General features: G+C 39.9%; 1 protein-coding gene across 1 annotated transcript; it reads right to left on the bottom strand.

The window, feature by feature from the left end:
• Positions 1 to 27: 27 nt before the first annotated feature.
• On the bottom strand, positions 28 to 27,936 carry LOC127417201 (thrombospondin type-1 domain-containing protein 4-like). Its single transcript, XM_051657042.1, has 12 exons — positions 27,726 to 27,936; positions 17,518 to 17,722; positions 7,940 to 8,115; positions 7,760 to 7,859; positions 7,449 to 7,646; positions 7,077 to 7,206; positions 6,547 to 6,751; positions 5,078 to 5,251; positions 4,436 to 4,609; positions 3,092 to 3,271; positions 2,487 to 2,631; positions 28 to 1,456 (listed from the first exon to the last, which is right to left on the bottom strand). Exons 1-12 carry the CDS (start codon positions 27,798 to 27,800, stop codon positions 1,314 to 1,316), a joined length of 1,905 nt encoding a protein of 634 aa, XP_051513002.1. The 5' UTR covers positions 27,801 to 27,936; the 3' UTR covers positions 28 to 1,313.

Here is a 27,936-nt window from a genome sequence, read left to right as displayed (position 1 = left end):
ATAAAAAAGTTACAACTCGAATACCAAGGTTTTGACAAATCTGTCAAAACTATGTGTTTTCAAAATATAAATATATAAGAGTACAAAAAAAAAAAACATATAACTTACACATACTACCTGTGATCATGTTGGTCCAAATGTTCTTTTTATCACTGAGGTTAATAACAAATGTCATTTTGTCTGCATGCGTCATACATTTTTGTTTTTTTTATTTGAATTACTGAGAGTTTACATAATAATAACAGGTCAAATAAACTACATCTGACTACTGCTGTGATTCAGATTTGAGCCACCATCAATGGTAGAACCATTTGTTATAATAGAGACAGCTTTACTTATACACTGCAGCTAAAAAAGGGTTGTCACTCCTCGTCTGAGTGTTTACTCCTGTTCTGTTCACACAGAGTTCAGTTAATTACAGGAGTGACAACCACATTTGCTGAATTCACTGCGGAATAATTCAGTGAACTTGTTGTTGCAGTGGTGTACAGTGAGGTGCATTTCTAGAAAATCACAGAGGCTGAGGTACAAGTCTGGAATCATTCACAAAGTTTGATAATGTACTCCACTGTAGTTTCTCCCATTAGTCCAGGTTTCAGCGTAACACATACATTACAGTCCAGAGAGAGCATGCTGTTTAAAAGCTTCAGGATGCACTTTTGATGGTAGTTTACTAAAAACTGATGGACGATACATCACCGGCCGCTAATATTTCTTTCATATATATCAAACAGGTTAAGTTGTCGACATCCACATTTCTTCTTTGAAGCCGCAAGATGCCAAACTGTTGTTATGGTTACCACTACATGGGCCTTGTTTGCTGCACTACCGAGATACAAGCATCATCATGTGTTCTTGTGTTCAGAGGAACTCTCAAGTGATATAAACTGATCTAAAATGCTTCCCTCTGTAGTGTGGATAATTCATGAGGACACTGACCACTGACAGCACACACTGTTGGGCATCTTTAGAGTTTTAAATGTTATGTTTATAATACAAATGTGTTCCTTTTTCAACTTGGGTTCCAGCTGAAGCACCATATAATGAGTTGTTGTCATTGTTAATGACATACTGTCATTATATGCTGAGGCCACAGGCCATACAGTTCAGCATTTCTCCTGTCCAAAGAGAATTAGTGATAAACGGTGAGTCTGTATTCCCTCTTGTAATGTCACTACTTCAGGAATTCTTCTCATAGTCTCGCTCTTCAAAAGAATCACTGGTATCGATTGGTGTGCTTCACCTGCATTCAGGTCTGTTATTGTGCAGAGATAAGATGCTTCTAGTGATAGTACATCCGCAGGATGCTTGTTCTATAAGTGTCTCCACTGTCCTGAATTCTTCTGCGCCACACGTGTACAGGAAGCACAACACGCCATCTTATAGTAGTCATACACGCAGAGACGCGCCTGGACCACCACATTACAGTTGAAATATTTATCTCGACACTTTTCATCTGAAAAACACAGATTGAATAACTTAAAATATAAAAAATGTAATTTTGCCTGTTTTTTAGGACTATTATGATTTTTTTTGCATTGTGAAATTTTTTCATTGACAATTAAGCACACACCCACATGGATGCCTTGAATGTATCATTGTCCACAACAGATAAATGAAAGTAAAAGAAGCGATATCTTGGTAACACTTTATAATAAGGTTCCATTTAAAGGAATGTTCTGAGTTCAATACAAGTTCAGCTCAATCGACAGCATTTGTGGCATTATACTGACTACCACAAAAAAATTATTTAGACTCATCCCTCCTTTTCTTAAAAAAAAAAAAAAAAAAAAAAAAAAAGCAAAAATGGAGGTTACAGTGAGGCACTTACAATGGAAGTGAATGGGGCCAATTTTTGGAGGGTTTAAACACAGAAATGTGAAGCTTAAAATTTTCTAAAAGCCCTTGCATTAATTCTCCTGTAAAAACTTGTGTATTATTTGAGATGTAAAGTTGATTAAATTGTAATTTTTACAGTCGTTTTACGGTTTGTTGACATTATATCGTCATGCAATGAATTTTTTTGCTTTTTTTAAAGAAAAGGAGGGATGAGTCAAAATTTATTTTTGTGGTAATCAATATTATACCACAAATGCTGTCAGTTGAGCTTAACTTGCACTGAACCCGAAATGTTCCTTTCACATTAGCTAATGCATGAACAAACAATGAACAATATATATATATATATAATTTTTTTGCAGCAATTATTAATCTTGGTTAATGTTAGTAAAAATTATAAAAAATACAATAATTAATTGTTATTTCATGTTAGTTCATAATGCATTAACTAATGTTAACAAATACCACTTTTGATTTTAAAAATGTATCACTATATGTTGTAATTAACATTAACTAAGATTAATAAATGCTGTGAAATTATTGTTAATTGTTAGTTCATGTTAACTAATGTTGTTAACTAATATTAACAAATGGAACCTTATTGTAAAGTGTTACTGGCATCTTTATATACTAATGATGGCACTGACCAATCAGAGGCAGACAGGGCTCAGTGTTGCACTCCTCTTTGTCATGCGGCTTTAGTGTTTCCTCACAGATGTCACTGGCGATCATGTGATCGGAGAGACAGCGCACCTCTCGCAGACGGTAACCGCCTGCACATGTCTTTGAACACTGCACACACAAACGCATAAAACATACTATCAATATATAACTAGATGTGCATTTTAAGTTAGAAAAGACCAATCACTGATTCATTATGCAAATAGATACAAGAAAGAAGTCCAATCGCAATCAATCTTGATTGTTCAAATGTCACTGCCATGATGCTAGAGTGTTTTGGGTGGTTGCCAGGTGTTTATATACTGGGGTTAGTCAAAAAATTTCCACCCCCTTGTCTAAATTTTCTGTTCTCTAGATACGGCTCAGGTCACTCCGGCCCATTATATGGTTGCTTAGGAAACTATTTATGCACCATTTGCAATAGTAATTATGGACTTATTTATGTAAATAATGGTGTTTGCTAAGGCACACATCACTCTTACAACACCAAGTGTTACTAAAAAAAAGTATGAGGTATATCAGTTTGAGTGCTGTGGTATTGTGTGTGTGTGTTAGTGTTCGGTTCACATACCACGCTCCAGTCTGTGTGGTACCACTTTGCTCCGCAGGCTTTGATGAAGCAGCTCTGCTGGCTGAGTGGTCTGTCCAAAGAAGAGCACTCATAAGAGGACATGACGGTAAAACCCTCATCAGATTTCATCAAACACACTATTGTCCTCTGCTGGCTGCCGGTGCCGCACTCCGCTGAGCACTGTCAACACAAGACCAGAAACCATTCATGAAAACAGACTCAGTCAAAACTAGACCAATAACCATCATCTATGACATCAACATACTGCTATTCTGTCAACTTAATTCAACAAGAAATCAAAACTGACCCTATTTACTCTATTAATAAATATTTCTGGTGGTATTGTGCATGAAAAGTCGTCATCATCAATGCGCATTATAAAGAAAAAAACGTTTGTCTTTGTAATCTTTTGCTCCACCTCTAAAATGACATTCCTTTTAGGTTGATGTCATCAAGCTCTCCTATTTTCTTAACCACCTGTTTAAGAGACATTTTTAACCATCCAATCAATAGATTGCAACAGTGCCCACCCACTTATTCAGCGTCTGTGTTCCGGAAGTATTTTTCCCATTCTTTTTTTCCATAGGCTTTTAATAAAATCCTTCTTAAAAGAGTTGTAAGCCATGAACCAAACCGACCAGCTCCGAGGTAAATCACAACATCACAATCTTTGCTTTGAGGCAAAAAATTATTTGAAAATCGGACAAAAAGACAAAGTTACAAGGCTGTGACTTTTACTCACCGTCTTTCACGAGGGCACGAACTACAATCCCATGAAGCATTGCGAAAGATGTCACTGAATAAATAACAGTGGGAATATACAGTATCAAGCTTTTGATTTTAGGTTGTTCATTATAAGTACAAAAACAATATATTTTACGTTTATTTGAACCGATATGTTCAAATATATAAGTAGTTTAAAAGTAAAGCTTTCTCTGCTGGACCATTGGTAATGTAGTTGTTTACCATGAATTCCACTATCAAACATGATTTTTAAACAATGGAGTTTAAATAACGCAAATGGATGGCTTCAACAGAAGCATACAGTACAACATTGATGAGCAACCTCGGAGTTCAAGGTTGGTTTGTTTTAAAAGGTTTATGAATTATTGTTAAAAATCAATTAGTCTATGGAAAACTGAATGGTATTTTTACTTCCGGAACCAGACTGTTGCGCTCTATTCCCCATGGATAAAATCATGTCCTGTCCTACATCTGATCTAACTGAAAATCTTGTTTCACAATGGAACATTGTTTCACTCCACATTACAGAACTAAAATGTTTTGCAAACGATTTGATGTTGATATAAAACAGTTCTCTGTGGGTGATTCCTGCTGTCTCACCTGACTCCAGGCTCCAGTGAACCACTCAGTGCGGTTTTCACAGGGGCCGTTGTTGCAGGGCTGTGCCTCTGGGGGGCGCTGTGACCCGCAGCCCTCTAAAGGCAAACTGCTGATGTGACTGGTTACGCACAGGACACTACGTGTCCGCACACCTGCGCCACACGCGGCAGAACACTAACAGAACAGGTTCACAGTGAGCAAGCAAATAAAACCACAAGGACAAGAATTCTGACAGACAGCAGTTGCATATCTGATCAATACTTTTTATTCATTTTGTCTGTGATTAACAGACATTCTGATGATAAAGTCTAAACAAATTTCCTGCTACTGTCTTTTGTGTTTTCTGTACAACTGGTTACAGACTGACACTACTACAGTGCGATTTTCTGAGTTTTTTTTATTTTTTTCTGTACCGGCCTAATGCAGTGGTATTACCTAATTCAGATACGTAAAAACAAAACAAACTGTGACTGGTCACTGCACATGTCAATAAGTGCCACTCAGATCTTTCCTGTGTAAGTGAGTTGTTCTTGGCCAGAATAAGCTGCAAAGTGGACCAGACTTTATGCAGATCATCAAAGGTCTGGCTACATGCGACTACTAACCAACTAGACTTCAATAACAGCCTGTAGTGACACTCACCTGACCGCTCCACTCACTGAAGAACCAGCTCTTTGTACATGGACCGGCATCACAGTTCTCCACATCACTGGGCCGAAGTTTCATGTTGCACTCGTCATCTGCTACAATATCGCCAACATTACTGACACAGTGCACCTCGCGTGACCTCTGACCTACCCCACAGGGCACAGAACACTGACAACACACACAAACATACATACATAAATGCACTTCAGCTGGCAAAAGTTACAGTGTTACGCAACTGCTTCTTGTTACGCAGGCTGTATTTCACGCATTGCTTTCAAAATGTGCAAGACTTCAATTCATAAATAATCGCAAATACGCATTGCATTCTCAGCGTTGCGGCAAAGGGGTGCTGTAGCAGACATGAGAGTAAATGGTTTTCACTTTCAAATCAACTACTGTCATGGTGGAGCAACAGATTAAAAGAATCTTGCTGAGCAAGTTTGTTAAACTGCCGACATATTTATAGTTAGCTACATGATCAGTAACAGATTTAGTCTATTAATGACACAGACATTTGAAGGAAACTTTATCGGCCAGGGCCGTTTCTAGCTATATGCGGTATTAACGGCCGCTTAGGGCCTCTGAACCAACAAAGCGTTTGTTTTCTAAATATACTAAAAGCTGCGAGTAAGACTCAGGCAGCTGTTATGACTCAATTAGACTGATATAGGGGGCCCCCTTGTGGCCCGAGGGGGAAGGGAGGGGGGCCTCCAAGTAGGATTTCGCTTAGGGCCCCCATATGCCCAGAAATGGCCCTGCTATCGGCCCCTTAATTACTGAGGTATGTTACCGCCACAGTAACGCAAGAACACACGTTAAAGCTGGAGTCATACTAGGCATTGAGCATGCTAAATTATTTCGGACACCACAACGGACAGGAAATTGTGTCACGCTTGAGGGCTTCTGGTTATAACAATTAATAATTCACAATTAACAAATAATTTTATATTCAAAATGTTGAAATATACCAACTACTAATTTTTCTGCAAACAATAAAAACATGCAGCTTTGAAATATGTACTCTTTGTATTGAGCCAAGAGATCAGTGTGTGACATTTCGATCTTCCATCGGTCACACATCAAAACTTGAACTTTTGTGCGCAGCGGAAAGTGAAATTTCTTCGCATGAGCTTGCTTTTTCGGTTTCCTGTGTTTGGAAGTGTTTGAATGGAGTTCGCCTTCACTTTAGTATGTACAGTGGGACCGCACGCTTGCAATGTGTTGGTCAAGCATTTGCACCTGCATTTGTGTACTTGTGTAAAGTAAGTTTTTGGCCAAACTTGGAACTAATACTGATGCTTGTGTTATTGCAGTTTTCAGACTCAATTTTCCCCCAAACCAAACATCTATCCCAGAGTGCAAAAGCTACATCCACTGCCCCCGCTGATAGGCTGTTGCTCACAGTCCTCACGTGTGTGGCCAATCAGCGGGAATAGGGGGTTTGACTGACAGCTGTCACTCACGGGACTCCACTCCGAGCGAATGTGCCACTCGCTGCAGATCTTCAGCTGGCAGGTGGTGCTTGTCTCAGGGCGATCCAGGTGCTGACATCGACTGGTATGCACGTTTATCGTGTGGTTGGCGTACACCTGACGACAGAGTACCTGACGATGCTGCATGCCCAAACCGCAAGTCTTACTGCATTCAGACCACTCACCGATGTCCCAGCTGAACACATATAAGAACAACTATAGCCAAAATCTCTTCAAAATTAACCAAAAATATTGATGACACATTTTTGTCCAATCAAATGTTCTCTAGAATAAGGGCTTCTCCCCCCAATCCCACCTACAACTGACCAGCACGTAGCAAATCATTGTTCATGGCTGTGATTTACTTTCTTTTTTTTTAAAGGGACAATCCCTCTGATACTGGCGAAGTTGGGGAAATATGACAATTTACTTTTTTTCCTAATTTTTGAAAATGATTCAAAATGAATTCTGCTCATATGTTCCAGTTTATCAACAAGCACACAGAAATGAAAGAGACTCACAAAGCAGGACACAGGTGCACGTTACACGGCTCCTCTTGCACACTGGGTTTAGCGATGCTTTCACACAGACTGTTCGGCACATGTGTGTGAGTTACCCGGTGAACGCAGCCAAACACGGTGTACCTGCTACCTGCACATGTAATGCACCAGTCAACAAATGGGGAACCCATTCAGATATTAAAAAAATCTAAAATTCACTCTGAATATTCACAAATCTAATTTCATTTCATACTAAATAATCCCTAAAGCCACTCACGAGGCAGAATTTTCACAGAATTAATCTCTTTACAGTTCTCAGGAATAATGTTTCTGTAAAAACAAAATAAATGCCCTTAGAGGGAGTGTTATACAGTAAATGAATGTAATTCTGACCTCTGCCACAGGAGGCACTGCAGTCTGTGGTGCCAGTGAGTTTCCAGTTGTATTCACTGTGTCTGTTCGGGTGTTCCGCTGCAGGTAACTGGTTATCAGGGATGGGAGTAGGATACCTGACCACACCTGACTGCTCACGTTCCTCTAGAGTCGATCGGCCGTTCAGATCAGAACCAGCCTGCCCGTTCACAGCATTTACTGTGGAGAAACGCAAGACAAACCAGGACCAGCAGAAAATATCCTTACTATTAAGCCCTGTATACGTATACGCTGCTGATGTACGTGACAGACAGCTGTATGGATTCACTCACCCTGCAGTTGTGGATCTTTATGATCTTGAGTTTGTCCAGTGTTTTCTGAGGGCATAATGAACTCATAATGAACTCCTGGATTGGGCTGCTGGTAGATCATCTGAGGAGAGAGAACATACACACATGAGACAAGAGAAACTTCAGTCACTACAGATTAAAAAAGTCTTCCGTTTAACTCACGAAAACGTCCAGGATCTCATTGGTCGGGCCCTCGGCCAGGAATGATTCTCCTGCGGTGCTGGTGATCTCATTGGGCCGACGGTACATGAACATGGTTCCCACTCCCTCATACATACCAGGCCGGTCAATGGCCCAGTTTCCGTTAATAATCGATCGGCCAGACCGACTGCGCAGAGCTACAGGACACACACATACAAACAAACATAGGCCTTAGAATCTATATTGAGGACCTCTTATCGACTTTTAAAAACAACCAGCAAAACTGTAGTGTCACATTTTGACACATCGACACACGTGTCACATATTTGGCCTGCAGACGGTAAAGCATAGAAATGCTGAGGTGAAGGGTGAATGATGCAGAGTCTTCTTATGTGCGCAGCCGCAGGGCAGGAAGGAGGTCCCTCGTTAACGCAACAACAGTAAAAACAGGCATTCCGTCATCCAGACGTCTCTTTCCAGTTCTGTTTCCTCTCTCCTTCCATCTGTCTCTCATGATGTCTGGGACACTTTAAGTAAATGACATGCACTTACAGACTGACTGAAATATACATTAAAAAATTTTTCCCTTTGGAGCTGGGTTTGAGCTAGCTTATAATTTAACAGATCTGATCTTTTTACAAGCGTATGACGCTCAACAGCTACTTTACATTGAGGAGCCCTGACATTCTAAAATAGCTGCTTCACCCACAGTCATTTTACAGGTTGCAGTTTAAGACATCCAAATGTGTCACACATTCAAAGACATTCTGTATTGGAAGTTGAGCTGACACGTATTCAAACCAGATTCAACACAAGTTTTGAGCATTATGAAATTGGTGTATCCACACTGAAAGTGAAAATGCTGACAGCGCGACTAAATTGAGCTTGTTTAATATTCACCAATGTGGAACAGGATTTTGGACCAATAAGATTTTACTGTGGCCGGAGCTATAGAGTATGATGCAACAGAAATTGCAAGCAAGTGACCAACATAACGTTGTGATCCAAGTTGGTTGGGGCAAAAACTCAGATTAACATGGAATTAAATTAAATTCAGGCATGAAACTGTACATGGTGCAAACTGAGTCTGCATTTGTTAGCCAATCGGCTCACTCACATGTGATATACTTAGCCAATCGGCTCCTACGGTGTAAGCTTAAAGGTTCTTTGACATGTAATCAGGTGGCCAATTAACTTGCATAGTTTCTCTTAGGGATGTCCCGATACCGCGCTCATGTACTGGTACTCATATCCGTAAAAATGCTCAGATTACAAAAACCGATAACAGCTGACATACGAATGTCATTATGTAAACATTCAGCCCACAAATTAAAACAATGTTATGTCCTAGAGAGATTATTTAACCGCAAAATCTACGACTTAATGAGATAAATATATAGTTTGCATGTAATTTAAATGCGAGCACTTGTGAATGTGGAGACAGTGTTGTGCTGACGCCGGCTGCTCACACCTTTTAAAGCTTCTCCAAGGCTCATATAGGGAAAACAACAAAATTCATGTTGTAGCGCGAGGCACATACAGAGTACATACTTATATAATTAAATAGCAGCCTTTTGTGGTTTAATAATCACTTTGAATCATGTAGTGACGGGCTTTTCCAGAGTGGGAATCTTCCGTCATAACATCAGAGCTCCGTGGTCAAAACACTTCAGAAACACTTCAAAATAAAAGCAAAATTTTTAGGAAAAAAGGAAATATATCACTACTGTAAAGTTATGTAATATTCACTGTAATACTACTACTAATTAAAATAATAATAAATCAGTAGTAATTGTATTATACTTAATAGGGCTGGGAATTGCCACAGTCCTCCTGATTCGATCTTACAATGATATTTCCTAGCCAACTGATATGTATTCGATATTGTGATTATGTAAGTATTGCGATTTTATGTTTTGATAAAAAAACTTCATAAAAATAAACTTTAACTCCTTTTTCTCAGAAAGAAATGTCTATTGTAGAACAGTTGTGTCTGAAATAAAACTTGTTTTTACTCTGTAATATATAATTTGCAGGTAAAAGGTAGGGATGTGCAAAACTATCAATTTAAAGCTACCAATGGACCAGTCAGTGTGTTGTCTGAGCTAAGCGACTAGTTAGTGCAAAGGAACCCATGTATAAGGCTGCATTATGTCCATTTGTATTCAACAAATAAATATATACAATATATCATTTTAACTTATCAAACTAATTTTGTTATTTTAGAACATAAAATATAACATTAATTACTACAGGCTAATACTGTTATCATAATGATAACTTTGGAGTAATTCATGGAGGCTAAAGAGTAAACTTGTTCAAGAACCATTTCTGGAGCTGCAGTGAATTATGACACACATGACACCTGTAGTCACAATGTCGTTGCATGTTATTTGCATATGCATCCGGAGATAGACTGAGCTCCTGTGCAGCATTCTCATAGACAACACTATTCTAAAAAACTGCTCCCAGATGACTGACAGAGGGAAATAAAGTCACCAATGGCACTTGTTCCGCAAGAAGCAAGTCAGACGCGCATTTCTTTCGTCTGTTCTTCAAAATATAATCACATGTGTTTCTTCAAGCACGCGTCTTTGTGTCTAGCAGCATTTCTTGTAGACAGTGGCGGGTAAATGTGAGAAATTACCCGCCACTGCACATGAATACCCTGGCTGTTAGATTATAAAGATTGCGGCGGCGCGACATGTAGTTTACTGCATCCAACAGTTTGATAAGCCTTTTACAGCTAAACTATTTATTAAAGCAGTGTCAGACAGAATCTGCACAATGACTCCTGACAAATACTCTCCAAAATACCTCTCAAATAAACTTTTGGATTATGCATAATAACAGCAACATTGATCACAACAGAGGATTTTGTCATCCGACAGTAAACAAACGGCACTTTGATGGCTGTAGCAGCGGTGCATTAAAGGACTAAACGTAAAGAAATAGAGATAAAAATTATCGAGAGAAAACCTTGTTAATGTGGAACTCTGCACAAATATAGCAAATATATCTATTAATCATTGTAGCATTAAGATATATATATATATATATATATATATATATATATATATATATATATATATATAAAACAAAAAATAGTTTTTTTTCATCAGGGATACGATTTTAAAATCGTTTGGCTCAAGAATCGCGATTTGTAACAGAATCGATTTCTTCCCCAGCCCTAATACTTAATCAGTATCTAACATCTGTGATGCTCTGTTATGCAGCACTTTATTTGACAAAATATAAAGTAACTCCAATGTTGTATTTTGGATTGTGCTGTGAGGTTCTGTATATAAGCACTTCATTTGATAAAAGATATGTTGAAAATTAATTGTTATATTTTCGTTTGATTAAAGTTTTAATGAATTCATTTAAACACCATTTTGATGATAAAATTGAAATAAACTGTTGATATGGAGTTTAGAAAAAAAAAAAAAAAAAACCCAGGTATCGGACTCTGTATCAGTGAGTATCAAAAATGAAGTATCGGTACTCGTACTCATTCTCAAAAAAATGGAATCAGGACATCCCTGCTTTTTCTTTGTCTAACATTTAAATTGCTCAGTACTGTTTCATTCTTCCTGACCGTCAGAGGTGGTGTTTTTGTGTGTGTGTGTGTGTGTGTTTTATTTCTCCCCAAATTCCCAATTCCCAATGCACTCTAAGTCCTCGTGGTGGCGTGGTGACTCGCCTCAATCCAGGTGGTGGAGGACGAATCTTAGTTGCCTCCGCGTCCGAGACCGTCAATCCGTCAATCCGCGCATCCGCGTTACCGTGGAGACATAGCGCGTGCTTCACGCTATTTACCGCAGCATCCACACACAACTCACCACGCACCCCACCGAGAGCGAACCACATTATGGCGACCACAAGGAGGTTACCCCGTGTGACTCTACCCTCCCTAGCAACCAGGCCAATTTGGTTGCTTAGGAGACCTGGCTGGAGTCACTCAGCACACCCTGGATTCGAACTCTCAACTCCAAGGGTGGTAGTCAGCGTCTTTACTCGCTGAGCTACCCTATATTTTCACGATTTGTCAGTAACACTTCGTGCTTCTCTGTGCTATCTGGTGGCTAGTGTTTACCACACTGATATGTTGGCGGTCCCCGCTAACTTAGTTATCTAAATCTCTATATGAATTTTTGTGATATGCTGTGCTCCTCGGTGCAATCCGATGGCCAGTTATCAGAGTGTGGATATATGATTTTACATTTTTTCATGAGCGTTTTTTGCTGAACTGCCTTTCGGTTCCATCCAGAGGAATTTGATTACTTTTTGTTCATCATCGCGGTATCTCTCCCGGGCTATTTACCGCTCTGCTCGTCTTAGTCTTACGGTAGTCTGTAGTCTTTTGCCTATGTCGGAGAGGTGGCTCCGTCTCTCTGAGTTAGACCCTAATTCGACAATGAAACTCGTGGAATCGGAGCTACCCCCCAACAGATGGACTCGGAAAACACTGTGCATCTGCGGCAGCCAGTGAACCACCCCCCATCTAAGAAAAAGGCAAATTCACGGAGTGATGGTATGGAGGAGAATTCACTTTCTAAGACAGTTGCTGTCCTTTCTTCTGAGATGTCAGAGCAAAAACGTCTCTTTTAGTCACATCAGCCTGTGGTGCCTGCTACTCCTGTAACTATAACACAGGAGGATGAGGATAGTTCAAGTAAAGCAATTGAGGAAGAACCTGTTGACTCCCCTTTTCTTTCAAATCATTCTGACTTGGACGTGCTCTCTACGAGTGCTTCTGACTCTTTTTTTTTCCACGATCATATGGATGCTGTGGATTTTGCTGTGTAACCTTGCCCCCGGATGTTAATTCTGATCTTTTAGCTGCAGGGAGTTCTAGTGGGTATTCAGTTCAGTCATCAGGACAGGCTCCATCCTCTTCGTATGACACTGTGGCTGTGCTCCAGATGGCAGCTGCTTGTCTAGGGTTGGACAGGTCACCTGTCCAACCAGTCCAGTCCAATGTCTTTTTTAGACGGTTCTCAGCTGCGACATCCTTTGCTATGCCACCATGCAAAGATTTTGTGTCAGAATTTTCTAACTCCCTCACAGGGTCTAGTGCACCAAAGCAGTGATCAAGGATCACTTGTACACTTGGTCTATGGCCGAAGCAGATTTCCATCGGGGTGGGCCGCGCTCTAGAAATAGAGTAGCCCGTCGCAACCCTGGTGGTATCACCTAACGAGGCCCTCCGGGGCAATGTGTGATGCCCCAGTGCCCAATGTGGTCGCACAGACTTGCTGCTGAAAAAGGCATATGAATCTGCTGCCTATATAACCTGCACTGAGAATACAATCTGTCAATTACTCCTCGCTACCACCAGTAAGTTGGAGTCAGCAAACGCTGACCCCTCAGTTTCTCAGTTCCTGCAGACGGCTCTTCTGACTATGGGCCATGTGACCCGTGAACTAGGTACTCTTGCCTCCTGCCGCCAAGTGTGGCTTGCTCAGGAGAAACTGCCTGAGGATTGTAAGAAAACTCTGCGGGACCTCCCAGTCATTCCTGGACACCTCTTTGGGCCTAACATTTCAGAACTGCTGGAGAAGAGGGTGAAATTGTCTGAGGCCACTCGCCAGCTGACAGAGGTGTAGCACAACCCTGCCTTTAAGGTGCCGACAGCTCAAGCTTGCCATTGCTTTACAACACCAGAACAATGCTTCCGCCAACATCATGCTCCACAGCTTCAGGGCCCACAGAGGTCCCGTGCTGCTGACGATGCTCGAGGTTTTCAACCTCCTCATCGGCAGTTGCCAGGGATCATTCCTCCTTGTCGGGAAGTGGTCACAACCGATGCTTCCCTCATGGGCTGGGGTGCAACATGCAGGATTGGGAGGGTTACTTTTGAAATGTATTCCACTACAGATAAAATGTAATTTGTAACATATTCCGTTAGATTAGTCAAGGTCAGTAATGTATTCTAAATACTTTGGATTACTTCTTCAGCACTGGTAAATTATTTTCACTTGTTTTGACTATAAAAACTCTCCCAGTACAATAAGACAAAATACACATGTTAAAAATACATTCTCTGAAAAACATAAATATCTTATGCAGTGTTGTTTCTAAAACAAGATTAATCTAACTGATCTTGTTTTAAGGATTTTTAGATGTTTTTACAGGAAAACAATACAAAAATGATCAAGGATATGATTTTTGCCCTAATATCAAAGGTCTTACTAGAAAAAAAAGAAATTTATGATCCAATGTGAATTTTCTTAAAAAAAATAAAAAAAAATGATTGTGCCTGGTAACGTGTATGTAAATGGCTAGAAATAGCATTTTAGCTTAGTGTAAAGCTGACAATTTACACAAAGTTTATTTCTATTTCTTCTGCTCCAAACTTACTTCAAACTTACTGCTCGTATGAATGTAACACATCATAAGAAAGTGTTTCACCGCTGTTCAAATGCACTTTGGATCGCATAATTTATATGTATAAATGTTTTCCATCTTAAAGAACTAAATATTAAATGAAACAAATGACAGTAAAATGCAAAGTAATCTCTTCAATAATCAAAATGCTTTTTGAATGTAACTGTATTCTAATTACTAATGATTTAAATCGTAACTGTAGTGGAATACAGTTCCCAATCTGTCTCTCACTCGACGTTGTGTCGATGTAGTGACACTAGGGGTCACTCTTGGGAGCCCGAGACACCTCTGGTCTTTGATTAAAGGCCAATGAAAATTGCCGAGTGGTATTTGCATGCCACTCCCCCGGACATACGGGTATAAAAGGAGCTGGTATGCAACCACTCATTCAGATTTTCTCTTCGGAGCCGAACGGTTATGCTCATTGAGCTGAATTCTACTGTTCATTCACCTCTGCTGAATCTGACGCCCCTGGGTGCTTCGGCAGAAAACAAGAGTATATGACCCCTAGTGTCACTACATCGACACAACGTCTCGTTCCCTCCATCAGGGAATGGAGGTTACACAAGTAACCATGACGTTACTTATATTTAGTATTTTAAATACATAATCCTGTTACATGTATTCCGTTACTCCCCAACACTGGCAACGTGTAATCACAGGAGTACAGTACAATACTGTACATTCTATATTTACTACTATACATACTTTTTATATATTTTTATTTTTTATTTTTATTGAATAATGTGTATCTATATAGTGCGTATTGTATACTGTACAGTGTATGTTATTATTTGTATATTGTTGAGTGTAATTATGTGTATATCAGATGTTTATAATGTGTTGATAATTTGATGTTATTGTAAATTGGTATATGTCTCATCACTGTCACGACTGCTATGTTGATCGGAACTGCACCCAAGAATTTCACACACCATTGCACTTGTGTATATGGCTGTGTGACAATAAAGTGATTTGATTTAATTTGATTATTTGTGACCTTTGGTCTCCAGATCAGTCCACGGGATACATCATCCTCCTAGAGTTACGCACAGTTTTCCTAGCCTTGCAATATTTCTTGCCGGTTCTGGCAGGCCGTCATGTGCTCATTCGGTCCGACAACACCTCGACGGTCTTCCACCTGAATCATCAAGGTGGCACGAAGTCGCTCAAGTCCTTGCATCTCACTCGCAAGATTCTCACCTGGTCTCTTCCCTGACTAGCATCACTGAAGGCGGTTCACCTCCTGGGGTCGAGCAATCTATTAGCAGATGCTCTTTCAAGGGATCTTGAAGGATTCATCCAGATGTGGTGCAGATCATATGACATCAGTTCGGTGAAGCAGAAGTGTATCTTTTCGCATCAGAGACAACCACTCACTGTCACATGTGGTTTGCGAGGGCAGAGACATCCAGCCCATTGGGGCAGGATGCACTGTCTCACGGATGGCCTACTTTATGCATTTCCTCCTATTGCACTGTTGTGGGAGACATTACACAGGATCTCCCTCTGCAAACACAGGGTGCTCCTTGTAGCACCCCGATGGCCAGCCAGGTCTTGGTTCCCCATAATTCTGAGACTATTGGCAGGCTGACTGTGGCAGCTTCCACTCTGGAAGGATCTGCTATAGCAGATGGACAGCGGTGTTTGGCACCCAGATCCAGCCCGTCTTCAGCTTTGGGTCTGGCCTCTGGGTCCAACCCTCTTCTAACTGATTGTGAACCTGTTGTTGTTCATACTATTGCTAGTGCTAGGACTGCATCCACACATCAGTTCTATGCTGCGCGTTGGAATTTTTTCTCTTCATGGTGCAGGGATCGTGGGTTGGATCATACATACTGTAAGTTTCCAAGAGTTTTAAGTTTTTTGCAACATCTTTTGGATGCAGGCAAATCAGCTTCCACATTAAAAGTATACGTTGTGGCCATTTCTGCATATCATGTACCAGTTAATGGTTCTTCTCTTGGTTCCCATAATCTTGTTTGTAGTTTTTTAAAGAGTGCAAGACATTTAAGGGCAGCCTGCAACCCCCATTTTCCTGTGTGGGACTTACCACTTGCTTGATTTTCTCTGTTTACCGTCATTCGAAAATCTTAGATTTTGTGTGAAGTATATCGGGGCCTTTACACTGTATGTCTTCGTACTGTATGTTCTAGCAGTAGTAAGTATTCATACTTGCTCTGCAGCAGCAGCAGCAGCATAGCAGATCTATTCTGCCAAGATCAAATTCTAATCAATATGTCATACGCTGTAACGAGGAGGATGGCGGGGCGGGGCAGGGCCGGGCTGTGAGTGCGCACGGCCGGCCTCCAATCGGGCTAATCAACCGAGGAGAGGGATAAAGCCGAGCTGGATGCAGCAGTTAGAGAGAGAGAGTGCCACACGCAGCTGCCGTGTGTGTTTATGTTTGTCTTTTTAAGTTTTTATTAAACATTATTTTGACTGTTCAGCCAGTTCCCGCCTCCTCCTTGCACATTTTAAACCCTGTTACATTGGTGCCGAAACCCGAGAAGGAGGAGGGATGCGCTGTCGTGGTGTCCTCGCCACTGCCGTCGACCGAAAGGAGCAGCCGCGGCCGTCCATCGGGGGATGGAGGAGTTGCTGCCGGCCGCCTGGACACGGAGGAACGGTCGCCATCTGTGAGGGGAGGAGGGGCTTGCTGCTGGCCGCCTGGAGCGGTGGAGCTTCTGCCAGGGGCGGAGGGGCTCACTACCAGCCGCCAGAACACGGAGGGGTGTTCCATCCACCAGGGGTCGGAGGGCTCACTGCTGTCTGCCTGGGGAGGAGAGGCTCTCATCCATCAGAAGCTGGAGGAGTGGTCGAGGACTAGGCGACGGCATGTCTTGGAACCGGTGAGCAATTTTTTTTTCTCTCTCTCCTCTCTTTCTCTCACTGTTGCTCCACCTCGCTCTTTCCCTATCCCCTTTTCCCTCCTCTTGTCTCCCTCCCAGGTATCGAGATGCGGGGAAAGTCTGCCGGCAAGTGCAGCCGGAAGGGCAACACCCCCCCCCCAGAAAGGAGGGGGGATGTACGTCATGTCAGGGTTTCCCCGGCTTGAGGCAAAGGAGGGAGGAGTGTGACGAGGAGGAGGGCGCCTCCTCCTTGACCATTTTAAACCCTGTTACACCCACATTAACATGCTAAATCTTTCCGAAAGTTGTCATGACAGAAATGGGATTTATTTACTTGTTGCTTTTTGAGTGACTCACCCAGATAGTTCCTGCTCTTCACCATCTCTGTGACGTTGATCTTCGTGGCACCCTGCGGGATCTCTACAATCTTGTGGTAACCCACTTTAGACAGGCTGCGTTGAAACAGGCCGGAGACTAGCGTACATGCGCTGTTATCTCCACCGCATACACCACATTTATCACGCATATTGCCAGAGCCCAGGAGATCATCGCAACCGACACTCTGCGACAAACACAAACAAACAGAGAAAAACACTGTGAACAATCTCAAACTAGTGTCACTTATTAACACCCGCAAACAGTCTTTAAAGGCATTCACAAATGCAGCACTACGCAGTGACAAAGTGACCAGATTTTTAATGGCAGTTAGTAATTTGGTGACATGAGTGAGACTGTTGGCAATGCAATGTAGGTGTTAAAAGAGACACAACAAAGTTTACAAAAGTTTAACTAGGGCACAGCAGTGGGAACAGCCACTACAACCAATAACCCAGCGACTGGAGACCTCTAGTGAAACTGCTGTATGTGTGACCAGGGCTTCTGTGGTCAGTTTATTTAGATAATGGTTTCAGCAGTGTCATAGTTCCAGGAACACTATAAGTCTGTTTCCGTGCTTTGACATTGACAAGCGGAAATAGCCATAAATCAGACCTCTGTGCTGGTGATTTATATTCCTGAATATATTTCTATTTTCAGTAGTCCATAAATTCAGATGAGCAGCAGTAAAACATAAAGGGTTTAAAGAAAAGGTCCAGAGAGACTGGAGTGACAAAGAAGGAAATGATGGGCAAAAAGAGGACGAGGAGTGTTTAGACCAATGAACGTCCATGATTTGTCCAGTCACTTCTTATTACAGGATAAGGATTTTAAAAGCCATTTTGTACAGATTGCACTCACAATGAGCAATTTCTAGCCGATTAATAATTTGGTGTTAAATTTTTTTTCCATTGCTGACTTTTTCAGGCCGTGCTGAGCACTGTAAATATATCACATTCAGTGCACGTTAACAAACCAAACATAACCCAGAGCACATCTGTTACTCTGAGAACGAGATGGAATTTTGCACAGAACTGCTCTGAAAACACAGTGTCGTGAGCCTCACGCACGCTCAGAGTATGTGTAATACACTAATACTCTACAAACAGAACTGCTCTGAAAACACAGTGTTACAAGCCTCATGAGTGCGTATGAGTATGTGTACTTATTTCTGCTTATCACAATACTTTCAAAACGCAATAGAAATTTGTTTTGTTTTGCTGTTATTTGGCATTACATGCTCTTCATCTCATAACACTCAATTCAGACTGGAAGCTCACAACTCGGGTAAAATATTTATTTTGCTGTGGCACTGGAAATTCAGTAGCGGCGGAGCAGGAAACACTGCCATAATCCCTTGCTGGAAAGAGGAGTGAGTCAGTAGTCTTCTCAGTGGTCTTTTACTAATGATGCTGAATGGTTCCGGCTCACACTGACCTGCTGTCAAACCTGAACAACTCTCCAGAACAGCTGCTGTCTAACCCAGACTACAACATTACGGTGACAAACTACCTCATGCAGTTATTACCAATTTCCAACAAATATTCAAAACACACACACACACACACACACAGGATGTAGAAATCCAGTCTGAAAAAGGATATCAAAAGAATTTCACTTGCATTCAATCTAAAACATTCAAACAGAACATCATAATGCACCATATATGAATATACACATGCGTGAATGAGATTTGAGATAAAGCAAAGCTAAATTATTCAACTGGAATGAAGAGGAAAGAGCAGATCTGGGCAAAGACACATCAAGGGTTTTGCATGTAAACATCATCCGTCATTATGTGGAAATTTCTCGGATCTCTGATTAGCAGAATAATTGCAAAGATGCTGAACGCCGGGATACGACAGCTGGACAGAGAACAACCTCATCGCAGCAAACATCTACAGTTTCAAACATCAGCACAACTGAATATACACTGAAAGGAGAACAGTGTCCCGATTAATGTGAGTGTGTGATATGTTACATTCTCTTAGTCTTTGAACTGACTGGGAGGCTCAAGTTTGTGGTTCACAACAAGAACGAAGTTGGCACCGTGAAAGACACAGTCTGACTGACCCGACGGATACAGTTACAGACCGGTAGGGATATTTTATACTCCATAATGCTCAAATTCAAACAAAAGCACCTTCACATACAGAAGAACACACACATTTTTGCAAAACAAATGACTTCGACTGAACAGATGCTGACTGAAATGATAACTTCGGGAATGATTTATGTTTTAAGCCCTGAGTAGACCAACCGAATAATTCCAGGTGATCAAAACAAAGCAGCTCTTTGAAATTTTAATTGTGTGCATGTTTGTGTAGGTGGTTTCAAAGTGCTAAATTGCGGGAAATACTGAATTCTACAAAAGACACTTGTGCGCAAATCAGCCTCTGCAAATACATACAAATATATAAAATGTTTTCCTTCACCGTCAGGTTTGCTTTCAGTGCTTGTTAATAAAGACAAACAATTAAACAGTGTAATGTGTATGTGTGTGTGTGTGTAATACATATGAAACTCATAAGTTTACATTCAGTTATAATTGAGCTACAGCAGGTTTTCACATAATCAAGCTACAGGGCTCTATTTTCACGTGTGCTAAGTGCATCGCTACGCGCAACCACCGTGTGCAACGTCTTATCCAATTTTCGTGAGAGTGCTAATTCTAAGCGCAATTTTCGTGCCAGCGCAAAGCACAAGTGGCCGTGGCTTGGAGTGTTTGTGCTATTTATGGGAGTATGCACGCAAACAGCAGGTGTACTGTATGTTAATGAAGTGGTGCAAAGTGCAATTTACTAATTTCCAGAGAGATAGGTCATTGTGCTTAAACGTTTCAGAAGCACATCTGTTTTCTTTTCAGTGCAAAACAATTTCAGTTCCTACATTTACAGTTTGGAGATTTCACCAGCGGGTGGTAATAAAGTTCATGTCCAAACTCTGAAAATATAGTGGAACATCAAATTATGCCCTTGAAAATCACAGTTGTGGTGGTTTTATGCAAATAAAAATTATGATATCTATAGGTCATGGTTTATTTTTCAATTATTATTATGTTTATATTTACAATTGCATGTATGATGTACTGTAATTTGTATTTTTTCACCTGATGTCGTAGAGAGATTTTTATGTCACTGCAAAAGGGACCGGTGGAAGTAGTTGGAGGGGATAAAATGTTTAGATTTGATATGATTTTTTTGACCACCTTGAAGTGTAATTTGAATTTATAATTTTTGGTTTAATTTTTTGTGTTTCAATAAATGAATTAAATAAAAAATAAAATTCGACCAGTAGAAGTGAAGTGCGGGCCGATACAATCACTGTTAATATTAGGTAAATTAAAATTATTAATAATACTTACATTCTCTATAATTTAACAGCGTAAATCCAAGTCCTGACGAGAATCACATTTTCCATGTGTATAAATGGAGCGTGTCACTGTCATGGAAATATGTCTGACATTCAACAAGGAAGCAGTTAATGCACAAAAGAATGTAAGTTAATATTTCTATTCTTCTTATTCATTGCATACAGTCCATTTACACTACCTATTCTTATGAATGTGCTGTCTTTGTTTATATCGCTGGTGCTTGACAGGGAATGGACTATAAAATAGGATGCAGACGGTGCAATTACCGGAGAAGAACCTGACATTTAAAATGCACTTGACCCAGCCTTTTAGCGCTTTGTGTGCACAATTGTTCTCCAAACCCACTTGTGCCTAGACTTAGCGCATAACTTCATGGCCATACCCACTGACTTTGTGCTTATGGCTTATGACTGCACTTAGCCCATATTCTTCATCTGTCTGTCCAAGTAAACATGACACAATACGTAATATTTGAAGGAAGGATGTCAGCTGGGCAAGTGTTAAATACACGTCGCGCATCACCCATGTTTCGGAGTGTGCACACAACGGCGATGCCAATTGTGGTCCAATTAACTTGTATACGTGACAGACAAAGCCAAGCTACAATCACAATACCTTGGTCTGCTGGTCCAACTTCGCAAAAATCCGACTGTATGATTTCAGTTGGACTAAATCCCTTACGTGACATTTTAAAAAGACTTACAAAAAAAAAAAGACATTTAAACTGTAAATTTTTTTTTAAAGTGCATGTAAACTTACTGACTGAATAGTCAAAGGAAAAGTAAACAGCATAAATCTTATAAATGTAGTCATGTAATTCACATATAGTACTCATATAATAAATAATGAAATTAAATCTGACTGTATATTGGCATCCAGACAGCAGCTCCTTCTTTCTGCACCAACAGCACAAGTTCCCACGATGCACTGGGCTGCAGGAGCCAGGAGTTTATGGACAGGTTGGAAGCCTTTCAAGCGGCACTGTCTGCACAGCTCAGCGTTTCCTTCACAGAGCCCGAAAACAGAGCTGAGAAACACTCAAACCACTTTAACAGTGGAACTGCCAAAAATCATCATGAAGTGTGCTGTCTATTTATGAATGGAATAACTGCTTGGGGAAAACATCAAAGTTAATGATGATTGACATTTCAAGAGGTATAATATAATATAACAGGTGTGTATGAATTTCTGTCTTTAGCAGAACACATTTGAAGAAAAGTAGAAAAATATCTTTGGTCAGCAGGTCTTTAAAATGCAAGTGGATGGTGATCAGACTTTTGAAGCTCCAAAAATCACAGACAGTCAGCATAAATTTCATCCAAAAGACTCTGGTGGTTAATGTCTTCTAAATGATAGGATCACTTTTGGTGCAAAAAAGATAAATATCTAAGTACTTTTTAACTGTACTTAATGGTTTAGCACCCGATTCACTAATTAAATTATGCTGATCAGGCAACGGCGCAAACGCGCCCACAAAATCACTGCTGAATGTAATTTGCACTCGCAGTTCTGATCTTGCAGTCCGATTCTGAGCACTATATAGCGGAGGATGCCACAGACCACCGTATTTGACTGCTCAGCATCACTTTGATCCAGACACCTGGATCATCTCTTAAACATGAAGAACCTGTCGCTTGAGGACACCATGCATTTGGATATATGCCAGCTTATAACGCTCTTCTCCATCATTTGATGATTATTTGATTAATTACTAATGATATGATCGGTTGAAAATTTTCACAAACATCTCTTTTACATAAAATTCATTTTACAGGCTACTTTGGTGGTAATAGTGCAAGCTAAATTGCACCAGGCAGTTTTAGTTAATGAAGCACAATCTACAATGAGCCTAATTTACGTAAAAGGAGGCGTGTTTAAACGGAAAGGAATGACAACAATTTTATTTAAATACTCAAGACGCAACGCAATTTCAGTGCTGATTGCGCCTGCTAAAATAGATTACAGGTGGTTAGTGAATAAGATGCAGGTTTTTGCACTGAAAACCATGCACAAAAATAGCGCAACTGTTTAGTGAATCTGCCCCTGAATGTTTTGCTAGGAGTGTGATGAAATGCAATTTTAGGGCATGTGAGGGTCACATTTGACAGCAGTCTAGAGTTTAATGTTATGGTAGACAGAATACTTAAACTGGTTGCATAAAATGATTTGGCAAAATAGTCTAAATAGGCTACTTTAAAACGTCTCTATGATGACTGATGTTTGTGTGTAAGCATATGTGTTTTGGTGTGCAGTGCGTTTGACCAGCTGACATCAATTACAGATAAATTATATAAATAAGCCGCGTTGAATTATAACTCGCAGAACCTTTCAGATGATGAAAAACTGCAATTTATATTCTGGAAAATACGGTAGTTCATAAAAGTAGTCCATACAACTTGGGCGCTATATTCACGGAAAGTGTTCCCCTTCACTGTATGTTTAATGTTCTGCTCAGTAGAAGCTGCACTGGGGCCCCACGGTCTAAGGGTACCTGTGATGATGGGGTCCTACTTTAAAATATTAAATCATCAATACAATTTAAACTATTAACACCTTTATCAACATACAATGTTGACTTGTTGGAACTGTGTTGTATTTATAGCTGGACTACACACTATGCATCTCATCCATGGTGACCTTATTTTCTTTTTCCTTTTTCCTTTTTTTTTTTTTTTTTATCAAACAAATCAAAGTTTATTAAAATTACATCTTACTCTAACACTAATTATAATATTTAATTAGAAATTACTAATTTGGCGGAGTCTGAGTAGCTCAGCGAGTACTGATGCTGACTACCACCCCTGGAGTCACGAGTTCGAATCCAGGGTGTGCTGAGTGAATCCAGCCAGGTCTCCTAAGCAACCAAATTGGCCCGGTTGCTAGGGAGGGTAGAGTCACATGGGGTAACCTCCTCGTGATCGTGATTAGTGGTTCTTGCTCTCAATGGGGCATGTGGTAAGTTGTGCATGAATCTTGGAGAGTAGCATGAGCCTCCACATGCTGGGAGTCTCCGCTGTGTCATGCACAACAAGCCACGTGATAAGATGCACGAATTGACGGTCTCAGAAGCGGAGGCAACTGAGACTTGTCCTCCGCCACCCGGATTGAGGTGAGTAACCGCGCCACCACGAGGACCTAGTAAGCAGTGTGAATTTGGCATTCCAAATTGGGGAGAAAAGGGTATATAAATAAAAAAAATAAAATAAAAAAAAATCTAATTTTAAGCAATACATCAAACGATTCTCTGCAATGTTTTTGTTCGACATCATAGGGATTCTTGGGAAATCTTACTGAGCCAGTGTGGTGGGTCTGACGTCATTACTCAGTGCAAACGGAGCGTTAGCCCTGAGCTTTCACAGCTAATGCTGCATTTGTTTCTCTGCAGTCCCAAACTCGTTTCTTCCTCACCAAGAAACCGTCACCTCTACCCTGCATTATGTGAATAAAGAGCTGCCGAGTATCGATGACATGCAGTGTCACGGTCAAAGACATAATATATTTAATGATAGTACAAAGCAGAGAGAGTTGTACTGAGAAAGAGCATGAAGCAACAGTGATACTATTATTGGGCATTTCCAGCATGAAAGTAAAGCTGATCAAGCAAACTATGTCTGTTATGTCAGGTAAACTTGAAGTGTCCTGCCATTTTGTTCAGGAGAAAGCTGATAATAAAGATGTCATAAAGAAACTGACAGTAAATTAATCTAGTCCCCAAAACATGGCTATAATCAGATGGATTACTGGTATAATTGTTCTTATTTTAAATGCTAGCTTCTTTTTTTTTCCTTTTTTTTAAAGTAAAATGCAGCCTTTCAGAATAAATAGCATAACTCATTTGTGGAATTCCATTTTAATAATTTAATAAAGACATTTTAAAATAAAGAAAATAAGTTAATTCTCATAATTTCTGAAAAGGTGCCTTAAGAGGATCAATTTTGTTGAGACATTTAGTAACAATATTGTGCAAACAAAAAAATAATTACAATATAATGTTATATATTTTAGGTTAACTCTTGTAGGCTATGAGTGGGTGGGGGTGGCAGGGGGCCCCATCAGGTTTTTTTGCACTGGGGCCCACAAGAACCAAGTTACGCCTGGTTACGTTGGTTCTGCTAAACATCTCCATTTACGTTTTTACTGAAGAAAGAAAGTCAAACAGGTTTAGAACAACATTAGAAAACTCAATGACAGAATTTTCATTTTTGGGTGAACTATTTCTTGTAAAGAAATGATAGCAACATTCAGCAGTGACTGTTATGTGATTTGTGTTCGTTAATTGTTTGTGTGGCCATCACTTTAAATTCCAGTAAAGTAAAATCAGTAACTTCACTATTGCTTCATTTGGACTCCATGTGGCGTACGAGACCATGAGCATGTGTCCTCTGAATGAACAAACACACTGTGGGGTTTTAAGAGTGTAACCACAGGACTCATAATGAGAGAGATTACAGCCACTGTTTTGCCACAGTTAGAAGCGAGCGCTGGAGCCTGTTATATTGCATTCAGACTCACAGCGGTAAACAGTCGGAAATCAGTTTATATAACAAGAATATGTTCTCAACACACAGAGAAAAAAAACTATGTAAAAACTCTAATGAATCACTATTACTATTGCTCATACATAGGGTTAGTGATTTGAACAACCCTTAAAATGAAGTGTTAAACTTCAGCGTGTACATGACATGAATGATACCTCAAATAAAAAGAAATCCCATAGACTTACATAGAAGGAAACAATAACTAGAGACCAGAATATCATCGAGACATAGGGGGTGGACTCTTTTGGCTGATGCAGTAAGAAACCACCCAGAACACCCTAACAACCACCTTTCAGCACCCTAGACACAACCTAGAAACACCGCTCACTTTTCTTCTTCAAATGTTAAAGTCTACTTCAGAAATACAGCCTTTATTTGAACCACAACTCTTCACAGATAATATTGATCATGATAAATGTATGCTCTAACACCAAGAAACATCAAGAGTCAAGAATATCAGTTCATTACAAATGTAAACAAGGTAGAAATCAGATTTAAAAAATTACAATATGATTTAAGTTCCTCTGTTAAGATACAACTCTCTCTGAGCGCTCTACAGGGATGCTACACTGGAGAAACTGAGAAGGAAACCAAAACAGAGGCAGTGCTTTAATAACAGAAATATAAGATGTTAAAATATTTGAATAAATAAATCAATCACATGAAGTTTCCCAGAGAAATGCATCTGTTTGACAGTCTAAAGTGAATTCTGCAATCACACTGATTTACGGGTCGACCGAGCACTGACATAAGCATAAGAGAAATGTGCTGTCTCCTGTGCCCTGATGTCTGCGGAAATTAGTGGACACCCAAAGCCAGAGGTCAAGGCTATGACCATAAACACAGAGTGCTTGTAAAGTGCACTAAAATAGCCAGCAGTTGAGTTTCTCACAGCTGGCACAAATATGGTACTGAACGTTTGTAATGGCTATGATTCTTTCATCTGTCAGATCCTGTTATTATAAAACCCACAGATGACATTTAAATGGCCGCTGTGGTGTCGTATCTGCTAAAGATTGTTAAAGATTACAGGAAGTACTGTAGGAAGTTAACATGGCTTTAGAAACCATCTGTGCAGAATATTCACATACATTACACCCAGTGCGACAATAAATGTCATAGTCTCTCTCAAGGACACAGCTGAGGGCCAGCTTCCCCAAAACACACATTTAAAGATGAAGTTTAATGAATGTAGCATTATTTAGCTAATGATCTTCAGCAAGCAAAAGGTAAGATGTTATGTATAAGCTAATACTTTCAGTGGTGGGCTTAATGTTATGGGCATTATTTTTTATATATATATAATTATTTAAATATTTAAATAATTTATATAAATATTTTTTTATAATCAATATCATATTCTAAATAAACATATATAAAAGATATACAAATATTATAATTATATATATATATATATATATATATACACTGTAATATACTGTATTATTATTAAAATTAATATACTGTATTATTAATACACACCATTATATAACGTTAAAAGTATATAATAATCATGGTGATAAAGTTTGAAATTCAATGAAAATTGGTTTACCATATGGTTATCTTAAATCATTATGAGGCAATGCCTATTTTTTTTAATAATCCAGTGAATTAAATACTTTACAAATGAAAGGTGCATAATCTCATTTGATTACTCATAACTCAAAAATAAGTCTGGCATCAGTATTAAAACCGTTTCCCATTATTTGACACTTGAGCTAAAAACAAACAACTCAAATCTAATATTATAAAACTGAAAGCTCTGACTCTAAATTCTCAATGTAAAATAGTGATACAGAGCACACTTGTGACTGCAAAATTCAACATAAAACCTCCAGATGCATCGTTGTTTGGCAACTGTAACTCTACTAAACAAATAAAATCTTAATTGCATTTTGCCTTACAAACACCCCTTAATCACAAGTTTGAGACATGTCACAGTCTGTATTTTCACATTACTCCATGGATTCTTCATTGCTCTCACACAAAAACAACATAAAGCAGTCATGCCCACTGATAGCCATGCAAATATATTTCTACTATGGTATAAATCTTACAGTTGTTACAAAATAATGTTACACATAATACTCTGGTCACAAAATCTTCAAATGGTTCCATGTTTTTATAAATGTAAATGGAGGGAGAAAATCTCATAAAGCTTCAGTGGACTGCAGTAATAGAAAACTGTACAGCGCACAAACAGATACGCATTTGGAATCAATACATGCAGGTGACATCATTATGATCTGCTCATCAAATAAAACATGTAACATTCTGACCTGTGACCACGGCTTCCCCAGAACACGCATCTGCAGACAGATGAGCAGCAGTAATTCGATGGCAGACAGCATCATGACACACGTGCACACACACTCTCTTTCCGACTGTGTTGTGCTCCCGCAGCACAGATCAGTGCATCAGGTGCATTTGCGCACATTCACATGAGCAGCTGCGGCTACCGGCTGCACATCCCACAGTCTTCTGAGCTGC

This window comes from Myxocyprinus asiaticus, chromosome 26 (genome assembly GCF_019703515.2).
Source record: "Myxocyprinus asiaticus isolate MX2 ecotype Aquarium Trade chromosome 26, UBuf_Myxa_2, whole genome shotgun sequence".
Classification (NCBI taxonomy): Eukaryota; Metazoa; Chordata; class Actinopteri; order Cypriniformes; family Catostomidae; genus Myxocyprinus; species Myxocyprinus asiaticus.
Note: the sequence above shows the minus strand (reverse complement) of the source record. Positions and strands in the feature narration are given on the sequence as shown.

Coding starts and splice junctions, on each gene's coding strand:
- LOC127417201 (XM_051657042.1), bottom strand. CDS start 27,800: ATGATGCTGTCTGCCATCGAATTACTGCTGCTCATCTGTCTGCAGATG. Junction 5,252..6,546: donor TTCGCTCGGAGTGGAGTCCC/GTGAGTGACAGC, acceptor GTGTGTTGTCAG/TGTTCTGTGCCCTGTGGGGT. Junction 4,610..5,077: donor TCAGTGAGTGGAGCGGTCAG/GTGAGTGTCACT, acceptor CTGTTCTGTTAG/TGTTCTGCCGCGTGTGGCGC.